The sequence below is a fragment of the Pongo pygmaeus genome, chromosome 11 (genome assembly GCF_028885625.2).
Source record: "Pongo pygmaeus isolate AG05252 chromosome 11, NHGRI_mPonPyg2-v2.0_pri, whole genome shotgun sequence".
NCBI classification, from domain to species: domain Eukaryota; kingdom Metazoa; phylum Chordata; class Mammalia; order Primates; family Hominidae; genus Pongo; species Pongo pygmaeus.
In genome coordinates, this window is record NC_072384.2 from 101,531,824 (window position 1) to 101,550,026 (window position 18,203).

The 18,203-nt window shown below is 40.6% G+C and overlaps 1 protein-coding gene across 13 annotated transcripts in view; it reads right to left on the reverse strand.

Moving 5' to 3' along the window:
- The window catches only part of FLACC1 (flagellum associated containing coiled-coil domains 1), a 68,510-nt gene that overhangs the window by 15,797 nt on the left and 34,510 nt on the right, over positions 1-18,203 (reverse strand). For all 13 annotated transcript variants that reach the window (XM_054479111.1, XM_054479110.2, XM_054479107.2 and 10 more), the window contains 2 exons: positions 5,679-5,778; positions 4,050-4,153 (listed from right to left, as the gene is read on the reverse strand). In XM_054479111.1, coding sequence (XP_054335086.1) covers positions 4,050-4,153; positions 5,679-5,778 — 204 coding nt within the window. The remainder of the gene's footprint in view (positions 1-4,049; positions 4,154-5,678; positions 5,779-18,203) is intronic.

Sequence of the window (18,203 nt, forward strand, 5' to 3'; positions counted from 1 at the left end):
AAAAGTCCAGGACCAGATGGATTCACAGCTGAATTCTACCAGAGGTACAACCAGCAGCTGGCACCATTCCTTCTGAAACTATTCCAATCAATAGAAAAAGAGGGAATCCTCCCTAATTCACTTTATGAGGTCAGCATCATCCTGATACCAAAGCCTGGCAGAGACATAACAAAAAAAAGAGAATTTTAGACCAATATCCCTGATGAACATTGATGCAAAAATCCTCAATAAAATACTGGCAAACCAAATCCAGCAGCACATCAAAAAGCTTAACCACCATGATCAAGTGGGCTTCATCCCTGGGATGCAAGGCTGGTTCAACATACACAAGTCAATAAATCTAATCCATCATATAAACAGTACCAATGACAAAAACCACATGATTATCTCAATAGATGCAGAAAAGGCCTTCAACAAAATTCAACAATGCTTCATGCTAAAAACTCTCAATAAATTAGGTATTGATGGGATGTATCTCAAAATAATAGGAGCTATCTATGACAAACCCACAGCCAATATCATACTGAATGGGCAAAAACTGGAAGCATTCCCTTTGAAAACTGGCAAAAGACAGGGATGTCCTTTCTCACCACTCCTATTCAACATAGTGTTGGAAGTTCTGGCCAGGGCAATCAGGCAGGAGAAGGAAATAAAGGGTATTCAATTAGGAAAAGAGGAAGTCAAATTGTCCCTGTTTGCAGATGACAAGATTGTATATCTAGAAAACCCCATCATCTCTGCCCCAAATCTCCTTAAGCTGATAAGCAACTTCAGCAAAGTCTCAGGATACAAAATCAATGTGCAAAAATCTCAAGCATTCCTATACACTAATAACAGACAGAGAGCCAAATCATGAGTGAACTCCCATTCACAATTGCTTCAAAGAGAATAAAATACCTAGGAATCCAACTTACAAGGGATGTGAAGGACCTCTTCAAGGAGAACTACAAACCACTGCTCAATGAAATAAAAGAGGATGCAAACAAATGGAAGAACATTCCATGCTCATGGATAGGAAGAATCAACATCGTGAAAATGGCCATATTGCCCAAGGTAATTTATAGATTCATTGCCATCCCCATCAAGCTACCAATGATTTTCTTCACAGAATTGGAAAAAACTACTTTAAAGTTCATCTGGAACCAAAAAAGAGCCTGCATTGCCAAGTCAATCCTAAGCCAAAAGAACAAAGCTGGAGGCATCACGCTACCTGACTTCAAACTATACTACAAGGCTACAGTAACCAAAACAGCATGGTACTGGTACCAAAACAGAGATATAGACCAATGGAACAGAACAGAGCCCTCAAAAATAATACCACACATCTACAACCATCTGATCTTTGACAAACCTGACAAAAACAAGAAATGGGGAAAGGATTCCTTATTTAATAAATGGTGCTGGGAAAACTGGCTAGCCATCTGTAGAAAGTTGAAACTAGATCCCTTTGTTACACCTTACACAAAAATTAATTCACGATGGATTAAAGACTTAAATGTTAGACCTAAAACCATAAAAACCCTAGAAGAAAACCTAGGCAATACCATTCAGGACATAGGTATGGGCAAGGACTTCAACTAAAACACCAAAAGTAATGGCAACAAAAGCCAAAATTGACAAATGGGATCTAAATAAATTAAAGAGCTTCTGCACAGCAAAAGAAACTACCATCAGAGTGAAAAGGCAACCTACAGAATGGGAGAAAATTTTTGCAATCTACCCATCTGACAAAGGGCTAATATCCACAATCTACAAAGAACTTAAACAAATTTATAAGAGAAAAATCAAACAACCCCATCAACAAGTGGGCGAAGGATATGAACAGACACTTCTCAAAAGAAGACATTTATGCAGCCAACAGACATATGAAAAAATACTCATCATCACTGGCCATCAGAGAAATGCAAATCAAAACCACAATGAGATACCATCTCACACCAGTTAGAATGGCGATCATTAAAAAGTCAGGAAACAACAGGTGCTGGAGAGGATGTGGAGAAATAGGAACACTTTTACACTGTTGGTGGGACTGTAAACTAGTTCAACCATTGTGGAAGACAGTGTGGCAATTCCTCAAGGATCTAGAACTAGAAATCCCATTTGACCCAGCCATCCCATTACTGGGTATATACCCAAAGGATTATAAATCATGCTGCTATAAAGACACATGCACACATATGTTTATTGCGGCACTATTCACAATAACAAAGACTTGGAACCAACCCAAATGTCCAACAATGATAGACTGGATTAAGAAAATGTGGCACATATACACCATGGAATACGATGCAGCCATAAAAATGGATGAGTTCATGTCCTTTGTAGGGACATGGATGAAGCTGGAAATCATTCTCAGCAAACTATTGCAAGGACAAAAAACCAAACACTGCATGTTCTCACTCATATGTAGGAATTGAACAATGAGAACACTTGGACACAAGGTGGGGAACACCACACACCAGGGCCAGTCGTGGGGTGGGGGGAGGGGGAAGGATAGCATTAGGAGATGTACCTAATGTAAATGACGAGTTAATGGGTGCAGCACACCAACATGGCACATGTATACATATATAACACACCTGCACGTTGTGCACATGTATCCTAGAACTTAACGTATAATAAAAAAAAGAATAATAAAAATAAAGAAAGAAAAGAGGTTTAATTGGCTCACATTTCTGCAAGCATGGCTGGGGAGGCCACAGGAAACTTACAATCATGGCAGAAGGTAAAGAGGAAGGAGGCCTGTCTTACATAGCTGGAACAAAAGAAAGAGAGAGAAGGGGGAGGTGTTACAACCTGATCTTTTGAGAACTCACTCACTATCATGAGAAGAGAAAGGGGGAGAATCCGTCCCCATCATCCAATCACCTCCCACCGGACCCCTTCTCCAACATTGGAGATTACAATTTGACATGAGATTTGGGCAGGGACACAAATCTAAACTGTATCAGACACTAAGGCAACTCAATGGGCAAAGGAAAGTATTTTTAAAGAATGATGCCAGGACAACTGAATATCCATAAGACAAAAATGATCCATGACTCTTACACTTCACTTCATACACAAAAATTATTTAAAATGGATCATAGAATCATAAAAGCTAAAATTTTAAAGCTTCTAAAAAATAGAATATCTTCATGACCTTGGAATAGGCAACGATTTTATAGAGAGGACACAAAAATCTGTAACCATAAAAGTAAAAAAATGATCATTGCCTTTCATCAAAATTTAAAGCTTCTGTATATCGAAATATATCATTAACAAAATGACGAGGCAAACCACAGGCAGACAGACAATATTTACAAAATGTGTATCTGACAAAAAACTTGTATCCACAATATAAAAAGTACTCCTACATATCAAAAATAAAAATACAAGCACCTCCTACTTTTTCAAATGGGAAAAGACTTGAACAGGCACTTTATGGAAGAAGATATATGAATGGACCAATAAGCATATGAGAAAATGCTCAATGTAATTAGTCATCAGGGAAACTAAAACCATAATGAAGTACCACTTCATGCCCACTGGAATGGCCAAAATTAAAAAACTAGTAAAACTAATTGTTGTGGAGGATATAGAGCAACTAGAATTCCAGTATATCTAAGATGCAAGAATAAAATGGTACAACTACTTTGGAAAATAATTTTGGCAAGTTCCTATAAAGTTAAACCTGTACCCGACCTAGCGCCCAGTAATAGCACTACAGCTATAACAGCTACAGTGAAGAATGAAAAGGATATTCAGAGACGGGATTTTGGCAAAATAAGGAATTTCAGTTTCTGCATGTTTAGCATTCTGTTATTTCCAGTTAATTAAAATTTTTGTTCTAAGAACCTTTTGATAAGACTGTCTAGCCTGTGGGAAGATTGTCCAGCTAAAGGACAGCAAGACTGTCATTCTATTTGCATACATTTCCAGAAAGCTGGGAGAGGAGGATTATGCCCAGAAAGACAAAAAGATCACCTAATTATGGAGGCACACCTGGGGACTTGGGTGTACCACCCGGACTACACATTCAATCACCAAGTTGCTTTGGGCTGAGTTACCTCCTTCTCTCGAATGAAGTTCTCAAAGACAGCACTGCAGGATTCATTTATTTTCTTCTCTTCTTCTCTTGACTCCAATTCGAATTTTTTGGTCACCTTTTTTTCTGTGGAAGTGACAGGAAAGCACATATATACGTAAAGATGGGAAAAGCAGGTGCAATGAGAAACCCAGAATATCTAAAGATAAAAGCAATTCCAGACTGTGTCAGACTCAAGGTCATTGCAGATTGGTGTTCAGCCTCTGACACTCACCTGAGGGTGCTTGACAGTGAGGTGAGCACGGTGGTTGTCCTCAATCACATTAGTCATATGGGATTTACCACCAACATCTCTGGTTCTTTTGTGTGTAGTTTATTTTGAATCTGTTGCTTTTTATTTTGTCCATTCCCTCTGCTGACGTAACCACTATGCTATCATGGATATCCTTATCTTAAAATAAAGCTCTTGGCTAACATTACTTTGCCAGCAATAAAATTCATCCTGTACTTAGTGCTGGGGTAGAGGTAGGCTTCAGCTGTTGTCCTGGGCAGGAAACCTGCCAGTAGAGCCCCAGTATCAAAGAAGAGGAAGGAGGGGCAAAGGGAAACACAGATTTCAGTGTTGCAATTCTGGGGATGGACGGGGAGTCTCTGGTCTGACATTGTAAGCCTCTGACTGAGCTGGTTGGTGAGCAGCTAAATTCCGGTCTTCCAAAACTGGCGGTAACATCTTTACTTAGACTTTGGCAACATGGGATGAGAGTCGTATGAGTAGCTAGAATCGGGGATATGACTTGGGTTCTATTGCACTAGAATTCTAGGTAAAGCCCCAGACAGGAGCAGCTCCCCATCCCGTTCCCCAGCCTTAACTCCAGGGTCTTCATATTACCTTCTGGCAGTCCAGAGTGCCCACCAGAATGTGAATTAATTTTCCCATGGAGTATCTGCATTTAAATGAGTAATTTGTTAAAATCAACTAAATCTGAAATAAATGTGGTTGGTGTGGAATGCGGAATAGGTCTGTAGAGGTCCCACTTCTACCTCAACTAGTCTTCTAGGCCTGGAGTAGTCTCTACAAATTCTCTTCTTTTTTCCTTTTATGAACAAGTTCAATGGGGGTGGGAGGTGCACCTATAGAGTACTTTGTATGGTGCAAGCTCTGTGTTAATTGTTGGAAATATTAAAAATATTTACCAAGTGTGACTTCCTCCTGGAAGACGTGGGAATATAGCTCTTAGTATAATGGATTGTGTTGTTCCTGTCTGCCCCCTGCCCACATGCAAGTGAACATTTCACATTCTAACTAAAGAACTCTTGGAACTTTGGGTTCATCTGTTTCTAGATAATAAGTCTGCACTCCCTACAGGGATTCTAGCATTTGTTCCAGCCATCGTGGGCAAACTTGGACCAAATGAGTTTCAGAAGGTACAGGCTTAGACTCTCTTAGATCAGATGCCTGAACTTCAAAAAAGACCCTACCCTTGTTGTCATTTTGCTTTCATGAAAACTCTGGGCACCTTCCATTCGGGTATCTAGCATGTGGCCCATCACCCTTGGTAAACCCAAGGCCACCTTCCTCAAGTCAAGACCAAACTTCATGGCAGTTTTTTAATGCACTTGTCATCAAAAAAGCTAGAGTTTCTGTACTCACTTTGCTGTAGCAGGATATTTTCTCGCTCCAACTTCTCATCCTTCTTCCATTTTGCCTTCTGTTTTGACCACTTCTCTTCCATTTCATCATAAATACTGTCCTGGGGAGGTATAAAGGCACCATGAAGAAAAGAGTCCTAAAATGAAGGTGACCTGGAGAGGCTGTAAAACTCAACTCAGGGAAGACTCCTCTTGGCACTGCACAGTAGCCAGGGCCCAGCACCATGTTCTGTGCATCTTCTCTTACCTGGGGCCCTCACTGAGTGGGTCCTCCATGGGTGTCTGGTGAGAAGTAAATTCCAGCCCAGCCCAACAGAGAGCTTATGGAACCCAAAGGTCAAGGGCAAACTATGCATAGTGTTTGCCCCACTAGAACTGAGCTTCCTTTGAAGACAGGTAGAGTTCTCCATGTTGAAGAATCATATCTCAGCTCCCCCTAAATCACAAATCCCTCTTCAATAGCACAAGAAGAAAGGAGGCCAGGCGCGGTGGCTCACACCTGTAATCCCAGCACTTTGGGAGGTGGAGGCAGGCAGATCACAAGGTCAAGAGGTTGAGACCATCCTGGCCAACATGGTGAAACCCTGTCTCTACTAAAAGTACAAAAATTAGCTGGGCGTGGTGGCACACACCTGTAGTCCTAGCTACTTGGGAGGCTGAGGCAGGAGAATCGCTTGAACCTAGAAGGCAGAGGTTGCAGTGAGCCGAGATCACACCACCGCACTCCAGCCTGGTGACAGAGTGAGACTCCGTCTCAAAAAAAAAAAAAAAAAAGAAGAAGAAAGGAAATGCCTAGTAGTTAATTTGAACACTTAGAAAATAAGGGGATGTTTTTCAGAGAATGTCCACTTTTTATCAGCAATTCTAACTTTCTTTTGTGGTTGAGGTTAAATAAGCTTAATCTAATACCAATACTGTTGCTTAGCTCAGATTTCATGAACATGGAACCCTAGGAGGGGGAAGGCCCTGGACCTGGATGCCGCTAGTAGGGTCCAAGCATGCTGACTGCCTTATTTTTCAGGTTAGCAGAAGGATTCACACCCGACCTATTCTGTTTACCACTCACACGTCTTAGGCTCTGCTCTATGATGTTTTCCCTGAATATACCAAGGAGTATCTTAAAAAAATGAGTTTTAGACACAGGCTCAAAACTGAAACTGTAAGTGGTAAATAGAACTTTAGAGGTGGTACTGGTGTTTAACTTTTGATAGAGTGACCAAGTGTCCTTGTCTGCCTGACACTTAGGGGTTTCCTGGGACTCTGGACTCTCAGTGCTAAAACCTGGAAAGTCTCAGGCCAACTAGAACTAGTTGGTCACTATACTTCACAATTAAATAGGATGAAGGCTTGAGGCTTCAGCTCTTTCCCCCCCACTAGCCATCTCTTAACTCTCTTCATCTACATAGTAAGAATCATGCCCTAACTTTGTTTTCCTGGGCCTTCATTAAATGAGCTGATTAAATGGATGGGTTTTATTCTGAGATGACGGGAGCACTCCATGCTTTGCTTGTGGCAGTGCAGAGTGATACATTCTTTTTGGATGGCAATTTGGCTGTATATATTAAAGGCCTAAAAATGTTCATTCCAAAACAAGAACAAACTAACTCCAAAGCTAGGAGAAGAAAAGAAATAACAAAAATCAGAACAGAACTGAATGGAATCAAGATTCAAAAATCCATACAAAGAATCAATGAAACAAAAAGTTGGATCTTTGAAAGGATATGCAAGACCGATAGAGTGCTAGCTACATTAGCAAAGAAAAAAAGGACGATCCAAATAAGCACATTCAGAAAGGGCAAAGGTGACATTACAACCAATCCCACAGAAATACCAAAGATCCTCAGAGACCATTATGAACATCTGTATGCATACAAACAAGAAAATCTAGAGGAAATGGATAAATTCCTGGAAATATAACCTCCAAAGAGTGAATCAAGAAGCAATTGAAACCCCACATAGACAATATTGAATTTTGAAATTGATTCAGTAATAAAATAATCTAACACTCAGAAAAAAAAAATCCTGGGACCAGAAAGATTCACAGCCAAATTCTACCAAAAGTACAAAGAAGAGCTGGTACCAATTCTACTGAAACCATTCCAAAAAAATGAGGAGGAGGGACTCCTCCCTAACTTATTCTATGAAGCTGGCATTATCCTTATACCAAAACCTGGCAAAGACAAAAAAAGAAACTACAGGCCAATATCCCTATGAACATAGACTGAAAAAATGCTCAACAAAATACTTGCAAATTGAATCCAGCTACACATGAAAAAGTTAATTCATGGCCAGGCACGGTGGCTCATACCTGTTATCCCAGCACTATGGGAGGTTGAGTCAGGAGAATTGCTTGAGCCCAGGAGTTTGAGCAACATGATATGAGACCCCATGTCTACAGAAAAAATAAAAAATTAGCTGGGTGTAATGGTCCCAGCTATTTAGGAGGCTGAGGTGTGAGGATCACTCCAGCCCAGGAGGTTGAGGCTTCAATGAGCTGTGATTGTGCTGCTGCACTCCAGCCCAGGTGACAGAATGAGACACTGACTCAAAAAAAAAAAAAAAAGTTAATTCACCATGATCAAGTAGGCTTCATTCTCACAATGCAAGTTTGGTTTAACATATGTGAATCCATAAATGTGATTCACCACATAAACAGAATTAGAAAGAAAACCCATATGATCATCTAAATAGACATGGAAAAAGCCTTTGATAAAATCCAACATCCGTTCATGATAAAAACTCTCAGCAAATTAGGTTACCAAAGGAACATACTTCAAAATAATAAGAGCCATCTATGACAAACTCACAGCCAACATTCTACTGAATGGGCAAAAGCTGGAAACATTCCCCTTGAGAACTAGCACAAGAGGAGGATGCCCACTCTCACCACTCTTATTCAACATAGCACTGGAAGTACTAGCCAGAGCCATTAGGCAAGAGAAAGAAATAAAAGGCATCAAAATAGGAAAAGAAGAAGTCAAATTTTTCTGTTCACTGACAACATAATTCCATACCTAGAAAACTCTAAAGAATCTGCCAAAAGGCTCCTGGAACTGATAAACAAGTTCAGTAAAGTTTCAGGACACAAAATCAATGTACAAAAAATCAGTAGCATTTCTATACACCAATAATGTCCAAGCTGAGAGCCAAATCAAGAATGTAATCCCATTCACAATAGACACAAAAAGAATAAAATCCCTAAAAATATAGCTAACCAAGGAGGTAAAAGGAGAACTACAAATTGCTGCTGAAAGAAATCAGAGACAACACAAACAAATGGAAAAACATTCCATGCTCATGGATTAGAAGAGTCAATATCATTAAGATGGCCACACTACTTAAAGCAATTAAGAAATTAAATGCTATTCCTGTCAAACTACCAACATCATTTTTCACAGAATTAGAAAAAATTATTGTAAAATTCATATGGAACCAAAAAAGAGCCTAAATAGCCAAAGCAATCCTAAGCAAAAAAAAACAAAGCTGGAGGCATCTCATTACCTGACTTCAAACTATACTATTAATATAAGGCTACAGAGATGGTGGACAGGAGGCAGGACTAGATTGCAGCTCCCACTCGGATGGACAGAGCAGCATGTGGAGTCTTGCATTGTGAACTTTTGCTCCAGAACTACTGCAGGAATAATTCAGGAAAGCCAAGAGAATCCAGAGACCCTCTGAAGGAAGTGGATTGCTCCTGCAGGACCTGGGAGATGCCCCAAATACTGTGAGTACCCAAACTGTGGAAGTAGGAAAGGGGTATTGTCCACCTTCAAACACACAACCTCACTGGGGAACCTGAAGGTCTAGATCATGGGAGAAGATTCTGACCTTACCTGGAGCTGAGTCAATTTAGAGAACCAAGTGAAATACAGGGGTAAAGGAAGTAGCAGGAAAAGCCCTGTGGGCTCTCTGGGTTCCCAGGGAAGCCATTTCTGACTTGTCTCACAGGGCTACCTGGGGAGGACTGCCAGAGGAACTCAGAAAACCTCACAGGGAGAAGGAAAACTCCAGCTGAATTTTGTAACAATTCCAACTGAACAGGAAATCTCCTGGCCAGAACTTGGGGGAAGGCATGAATCTGGTGTGCAGACTGCACAGGCAGGGAAGCACAAAAGCACTACTTGCTTTTGCAGCTGGGAGGCTGGTAGCCTGGGGCAAGTTCTCAGCCCTGTTTGCCCACTGCCTGGAAACAGACTTGGTACTACTGGGTTGGGGGCATGGTGGGAGTGAGATCGATCTTCTGGGTTTCGTGGGAGCTGGGTGAGGTCTGTGACTGCCAGTTTTCCCTCACTTCCCTGACAACCTGCATGACACAGCAGAGGTAGCCATAATCCTCCTGGGAACATAATTCCATTTACCTGGGAACCACACCTCCAACCCCACAGCAGCTGCAGCAAGACTCGCCCAAGAAGAGTCTGAGCTCAGACACGCCTAGCCCTGCCCTGACCTGATGGTCCTTTCCTACCCACCCTGGTAGCTGAAGACAAAGGGCATATACTCTTGGGAGTTCTAGGGTCCCACCCACCGCCTGATCCTCCCCATACTACCACAGCTGATGCTGTCTTGAAAGTGTCACCTCCCGGCAGGAGGCCAACCAGCACAAAAATAGTGCATTAAATGACCAAAACTAAGGACCCTCACAGAGTCCATCTCACTCCCCTGCTACCTCTACTAGAGCAGGTGCTGGTATCCACAGCTGAGAGACCCACAGATGGTTCACATCACAGGACTCTGTGCAGACAACCCCCAATACCAGCCTGGAATCTGGTAGGCCTGCTGGATGTCTAGATCCTAAAAAGAGATAACAATCACTACAGCTTGGGCTCTCAGGAAGCCACATCCCTAGGAAAAGGTGGAGAGTACTACATCAAGAGAACACCCCATAGGACAAAAGAATCTGAACAACAGCCTTGAGCCCTAGACCTTCCCTCTGACAGAATCTACCCAAATGAGAAGGAATAAGAAAACCAACTCTGGTAATATGAAAAAACAAGGTTACCATCCCCCACAAAATCACACTAGCTTACCAGATGTGGATCTAAATGAAGAAGAAACCTCTGATCTACCTGAGAAAGAATTCAGAAGGTCAGTTATTAAGCTCATTGAGGAGGCACCAGAGAAAGGCAAAGCCCAATTTAAGGAAATCAAAAAAATGATACAAGAAATGAGGGGAGAAATCTTCCATGAAATAACATAAATAAAAAACAATCAAAACTTCAGGAAACAACGGACACACTTATAGAAATGCAAAATGCTCTGGAAAGTCTCAGCAATAGAATTGAACAAGCAGAAGAAAGAACTCAGAGCCTGAAGACAAGGTTTTTGAATTAACCCAATCCAACAAAGACAAAGAATAAGAAAATATGAACAAAGCCTCCAAGAAGTCTGGGATTATGTTAAATGACCAAACGTAAAAATAATTGGTGTTCCAGAGGAAGAAGAGAAATCTAAAAGTTTGGAAACATATTTGGGCAATAATCAAGGGAAACTTCCCCACCCTTGCTAGAGATCTAGATATCCAAATACAAGAAGCTCAAAGAACACCTGAGAAATTTATCACAAAAAGATCATAGCCTAGGCACATTGTCATCAGGTTATCTAAAGTTAAGACGAAGGAAAGAATCTTAAGAGCTATGAGGCAAAAGCACCAGGTAACCTGTAAAGGAAAACCTATCAGACTAACAGCAGATTTCTCAGCAGAAACCTTACAAGCAAGAAAGGATTGGGGCCCTATCTTCAGCCTCCTTAAACAAAACAATTATCAGCCAAGAATTTTGTATCCAGCAAAACCAAGCTTCATAAATGAAGGAAAGATACAATCTTTTTCAGGCAAACAAATGCTAAAAGAACTTGCCATTACAAAGGCAGCACTACAAAAACTGCTAAAAGGAGCTCTAAATCTTGAAACAAATCCTGGAAACACATCAAAACAGAACCTCTTTAAAGCATAAATCTCACAGGACCTATAATACAAAAAAAAGCAAAAACAAAAACAAAAACAAAAAAAACCCAAGGCATACAGGCAACAAATAGCACAATGAATGGAATGGTACCTCACATCTCAATACTAATGTTGAATATAAGTGGCCTAAATGCTCTACTTAAAAGATACAGAATGGCTGAATGGGTAAGAATTCACCAATCAACTATCTGCTGCCTTCAGGAGACTCACCTAACACATAAGAATGCATAAACTTAAGGTAAAGGGGTGGAAAAAGACATTCCATGCAAATGGACAACAAAAGTAAGCAGGAGTAGCTATTCTTATACCAGACAAGACAAGCTTTAAAGCAACAGCAGTTAAAAAAGACAAAGAGGGACATTATTTAATGGTAAAAGGCCTTCTCCAACAGGAAAATGTCACAATCCTAAATATATATGCACCTAACACTGGAGCTCCCAAATTTATAAAACAATTACTCCTAGACCTAAAAAATGAGATAGACAGCAACACAATGATAGTGGCGGACTTCATTACTCCACTGACAGCACTAGACAGGTCAAGAAGACAGAAAGTTAACAAAGAAACAATGGATTTAAAATATACCCTGGAACAAATGGACTTAAGAGATATTTACAGAACATTCTATCCAACAACCCCAGAATATACATTTATTCAACAGCACATGGAACTTTCTCCAAGACAGACCATATGATAGGCCACAAAACATGCCTCAATAAATTTAAAATTGAAATTATATCAAGCATTCTCTCAGACCACAGTGGAATAAAACTGGAAATCAACTCCAAAAGGAATGTTCAAAACCATGCAAATACATGGAAATTAAATAACCTGCTCCTGAATGATTATTGGGTCAACAACGAAATCAAGATGGAAATTTAAAAAAATTCTTCAAACTGAATGTCAACAGTGACATAAAACCTATCAAAACCTCTGGGATACAGCAAAGGCAGTGCAAAGAGGAAAGCTAAAAGCCCTAAACACTTGTATAAAAAAGTCTGAAAGAGCAAAAACAGACAATCTAAGGTCACACCTCAAGGAACTAGAGAAACAAGAACAAACCAAACACAAACCCAGCAGAAGAAAGGAAATAACCAAGATCAGAGCAGAACTGAATGAAATCAAACAAACAAACAAACAAAAAATACAAAAGATAAATGAAACAAAAAGCTGGTTCTTTGAAAAGATAAATAAAATTGATAGATCATTAGCAAGATTAACCAAGAAGAGGGAAAATCCATATAAGCTTAATTAGAAATGAAAAGGGACATATTACAACTGACACCACAGAAATACAAGCGATCATTCAAGGCTACTGTGAACACTTTTATGTGCATAAACTAGAAAACCTAGAGGAGATGGACAAATTCCTGGAAAGATACAACCCTCCTAGCTTAAATCAGGAAGAATTAGATACCCTAAACAGACCAATAACAAGCAGTGACATTGGAATGATAATAAAAAAATTAGCAACACAAAAAAGTCCAGGACTAGATGGATTCACAGCAGAACTCTACCAGACATTCAAAGAAGGATTGGTACCAATCCTATTAACACTATTCCACAAGATAAAGAGGGAATCCTCTCTAAATCATTGTATGAAGCCGGTATCACCCTAATACTAAAAACAGGAAAAGACATAACCAAAAAAGAAAACTACAGACCAATATCCTTGATGAACATAGATGCAAAAATCCTTAACAAAATACTGGCTAATCGAATCCAACAACATATCAAAAAGATAATCCACCATAATCAAGTGGGTTTCATACCAGGGATACAGGCTTAACATACTCAAGTCAATAAATGTGATACACAACATAAAAAGAATTAAAAATTAAAATCACATGATCATTTCAATAGATGCAGAAAAAGCATTTGACAGAATGCCTTATGATTAAAACTCCCAGCAAAATTGGCATACAAGGGCCATACCTCAATGTAATAAAAGCCATCTATGACAAACCCACAGCCAAAATCATACTGAATGGGGAAAAGTTGGAAGCATTCCCACTGAGGACTGGAACATGACAAGGATGCCCACTCTCACCACTCCTCTTCAACATAGTACTGGAAGTCCTAGCCAGAGCAATCAGACAAGAGACAGAAATAAAGGGCACCCAAATCAGTAAAGAGGAAGTCAAACTGTTGCTGTTTGCTGATGATATAATTGTATACCTACAAAACCCTAAAGATTCCTCCAAAAAGCTCCTAGAACTGATAAAAGAAGTCATTAAAGTTTCCAGACACAAAATTAATGTGCACAAATCAGTAGCTCTGCTATACACTGACAGCAACTAAGGTGAAAATCAAATCAAGAACTCAACCCCTTTTACAATAGCTGCAAAAGAAAAATAAAATTTTTAGGACCATACCTAACCAAGGAGGTGTAAGACCTGTACAAGGAAAACTATAAAACACTGCTAAAGAAATCATAGATGACACAAACAAATGGAAACACATCCCATGCTCACTGATAGGTAGAATCAATATTGTGAAAAAGATCATACTGCCAAAAGCAATCTACAAATTTAACGCAATTCCCATCAAAATACCACCATCATTTTTCACAGAACTAGAAAACATCCTAAAATTCATATGGAACCAAAAAAGAGCCCACATAGCCAAAGCAAGACTAAGCAAAACAAAACAAAGCAAAACAAACAAACAAAAAATCAAAAAACAAAAAACCCAATAAATCTGGAGGTATCACATTACCTGATTTCAAACTATATTATATGGTCATAGTCACCAAAACAGTATGGTACTGGTATAAATATAGGCACATAGACCAATGGAACAGAATAGTGAACTCAGAAATAAACCCAAATACTTACAGCCAACTGATCTTTGACTAAGCAAACACAAATATAAAGTGGGGAAAGGACATCTTATTCAACAAATGGTCCTGGGATAATTGGCTAGCCACATGTAGGAGAATGAAATTGGATCCTCATTTCTCATCTTACACAAAAATCAACTCAAGATGGATCAAGGACTTAAATCTAAGACCTGAAAATATAAAAATTCTAGAAGATAACATCAGAAAAGCCCTTCTAGACATTGGCTTAGGCAAGGATTTCATTACCAAGAACACAAAAGCAAATGTAATAAAAACAAAGATAAATGGCTGGGACTTAATTAAACTAAAGAGCTTTTGCATGGCAAAAAGAACAGTCATCAGGGCAAACAGACAACTCACAGAGTGGGAGAAAATCTTCACAATCTATACATTTGACAAAGGACTAATATCCAGAATCTACAATGAACTAAAACAAATTAGCAAGAAAAAACAAATAACCCATCAAAAAGTGGGCTAAGGACATGAATAGACAATTCTCAAAAGAAGATATACAAATGGCCAACAAACATATGAAAAAGTGCTCAATATCACTAATGATCAGGGAAATGCAGATCAAAACCACAATGAGACACCACCTTACCCCTACAAGAATGGCCATAATCAAAAAATTAAAAAAAAAATACATGTTGGCATGGATGTGGTGAACAGAGAACACTTCTACACTGCTGGTGGGAATGTAAACTAGTACAACCACTATGGAAAACAGCATAGAGATTCTTTAAAGAACTAAAAGTAGAACTACCATTTGATTCAGAAATTCCATATATATATGATAGAATACTACTCAGTCATAAAAAGTAATGAATTAATGGCATCAACACAACTTGGATGAGATTGGAGACTTATTCTAAGTGAAGTAACTCAGGAATGGAAAACCAAACATTGTATGTTCTCACTCAGAAGTGGAAGCTAAGCTATGAGGATGCAAAGGCATAAGAATAACACAATGGATTTTGGGGACTCGGGGAAAGAGTGGGAAGGGGGTGAAGGATAAAAGACTACAAATTGAGTGCAGTGTATACTGCTCGGGTGATGGGTGCACCAAAATCTCACAAATCACCACTAAAGTACTTACTCATGTAACCAAACACGTCCTGTTCCCTAATAACCTATAGAAATAAAAAAATTTAAAAATATATAAGGCTACAGTAACCAAAACAGCTTGGTACTGATACAAAAACAGACACATAGACCAATGGAACAGAATAGCAAACTCAGAAATAAAGCTGCACACCTACCCAACTGATCTTCAACAAAGTAGACAAAAACGAGTGGTGGGGAAAGAGTTCCCTATTCAATAAATGATGCTGGGATAGCTGGCTAGCCATATGCAGAAAAATAAAACTGGACCCCTACCTTTCACCATATACAAAAATCAACCCAAGATGCCTTAAAGATTTAAACGTAAGACCTCAAACTCTAAGAATCCTAGAAGAAAACCTAGGAAACACCATTCTGAACATTCTTGGGAAAGAATTTATGACTAAGTCCTCAAAGGCAACTGCAACAAAAACAAAAATTGACAAGTGGGACCTAATTAAACTAAAGAGCCTCTGCACAGCAAAAAAACCCAACAAAGTAAACAGGCAACCTACAAAAAAAGAGAAAATATTCACAAACTATGCATCTGACAAATGTCTAATATCCAGAATCTATAAGTAACTTAAACAATTGAACAAGCAAAAAACAACCCCATTAAAAAGTGGGCAAAAGACATGAACAGACACTTCTCAAAAGAAGAAGAAATCTGTTTGTGTTTTTCCAAAATAGCAGATTAGAGGCATTGCTAGCATACTTCTCCCACCTGGAAAAACAAAATAGTTGTAGAGATTCACACTGAACCTTTTTCAAGGAGCAATGCAGAAACTGAACAGGAAAACCAAAGGAATCTACAGACCCTTTGAAAGAAGCAGGAGGCTGCAGGTTACACTGTGAATCAGGTGAAGGGCTGTGAGTTCCCAGAGTGTGAGAGGGGGGACTCACCCTGCATTACTCCTGGAATACACACCCCCACTGCGGACCCTGAAAGTCCAGACCATGGGAGAAGGCCTAACCCTACCCAGCACAGGAACAGACTTGGGGAGGGATGTGGAATATAAAAGTGGGAGCAGTGGCAGGAAGATTCTTGCACGCACTCCCAGATTTCAGCATGGACAGAGGGAAGCCATTTCTTACTGTTCCTCACAGGGAACCCTGTGGAGGACAGTCAAAAAGTTCAGGCAGTGGTTGCAGGTTGAAAGAAGCCTCCAACTGGGTTTCATGATATAATCTTAGGTGGGGATGAACTCCCTTGGCCAGGGCCAGGGTGGAGGAGAGTGCAAAGTGGGCTGCAGCCATGAGTGCAGGAGCTGCCAGTGCAGGAACTGGGTGCCTAGCTTTGCAGTGGATGGGGGAGGGGTTTGGCCTGAAAGCTGTGATTGCTATCTCTGCAGGGAACGTATATGACTCAGGACAGTTGCAAGTTCTGAGTGCAGGCTAACTGGAAGTTAGCTTGCTGCTGCCAGTGGAACACTGTGTATCTGTCTTGCCAAGTGCATGGGATCTGTGTGGGGCTCACAGCCACCTGCTTCTCCCCACTCTGCACAAACCCTTCTGTGTGGCAAAGGCAGCAACACTGCCTTTTGGAACATCAACCCAGTGGCCTGAGAACCACTCCCATCCCCTGACTTCCACAGGGGCTGCTGCTTGCCCTGCACAGGGAGACTCAGAGTGCAAACCCACCTGAACCAACCCTCACCTTGCTTTGCCCCATCACCTGCCCTGGTAGTTTAACACAAAGGACAGAAACTCTTGGGGGCTATATAGCCCCACTCATTGCCTGAGAAACCAGAGTAACCCCTCTGGACAACATAAAGCAAGCAAAAGTCCTGTTGCTACTATTGCAGCTGGTTCTCTTTTGCAAGCACCACTTCTTGGCTGGAGGCCAACCAACACAGTCCATTACAGCATCTCCTGGTAGAATAACAATGCACCTAGGAAGAAGATGGCTGTGTAATCTCAGCTATCACCACTGCCTGCACCACTCTGGCTAACCAGGAGGTCCTGAGTTTGTCCACATGACCAGTTCATTACTACTAAAACCAGTGTTTGAGAAAGCCAACACACTAAGGCTATCAATAACTAAGGACTCTCACAGAGTCTATTACCCGGCCACGCCCATTAGAACTGGTACTGCTACCCACTGTTGGGAGACTTGAAGAGAGGTCACATCACTGGATCCCTTGCAGATATTCCCTAGCACAAACTTGGAGTGTGGTACCTTCACTGGGCAGCTAGACCCAGAGACCCTGTTCCCTTAGGAGTGGGATTCCCCTGATACTAGGGGAACAGGGAGTGCACCACATCAAGAGAACACCCCGTGGGACAAAATAATCCAGACAGCAGGACTTAAGAACCAGATCTTTCTGCTGGTGGGAAGTTTCTTTCAGCAGAGGCACAGTTGCAGTGCTGGGCTCAGCAGGAAAAATCTTCAGCAATAACCCAACAGACAGACAACCCCCACACCCATTGTCTACCACTGCAGGCACAGTTGGAGCTTCTCCCATTGGAGCTCAGTGTGAGTGCAACTATAGACAGCCTTTCTGGAAGACATCAGGGTGACTGCATCCCCATAGGAGGGGAACCCTCTAGGTTCAGGCTTGTATGAGAGACGGTCACAATTTTTCTCTATTTGGAACATCAAAATTCCTGCAGATGAA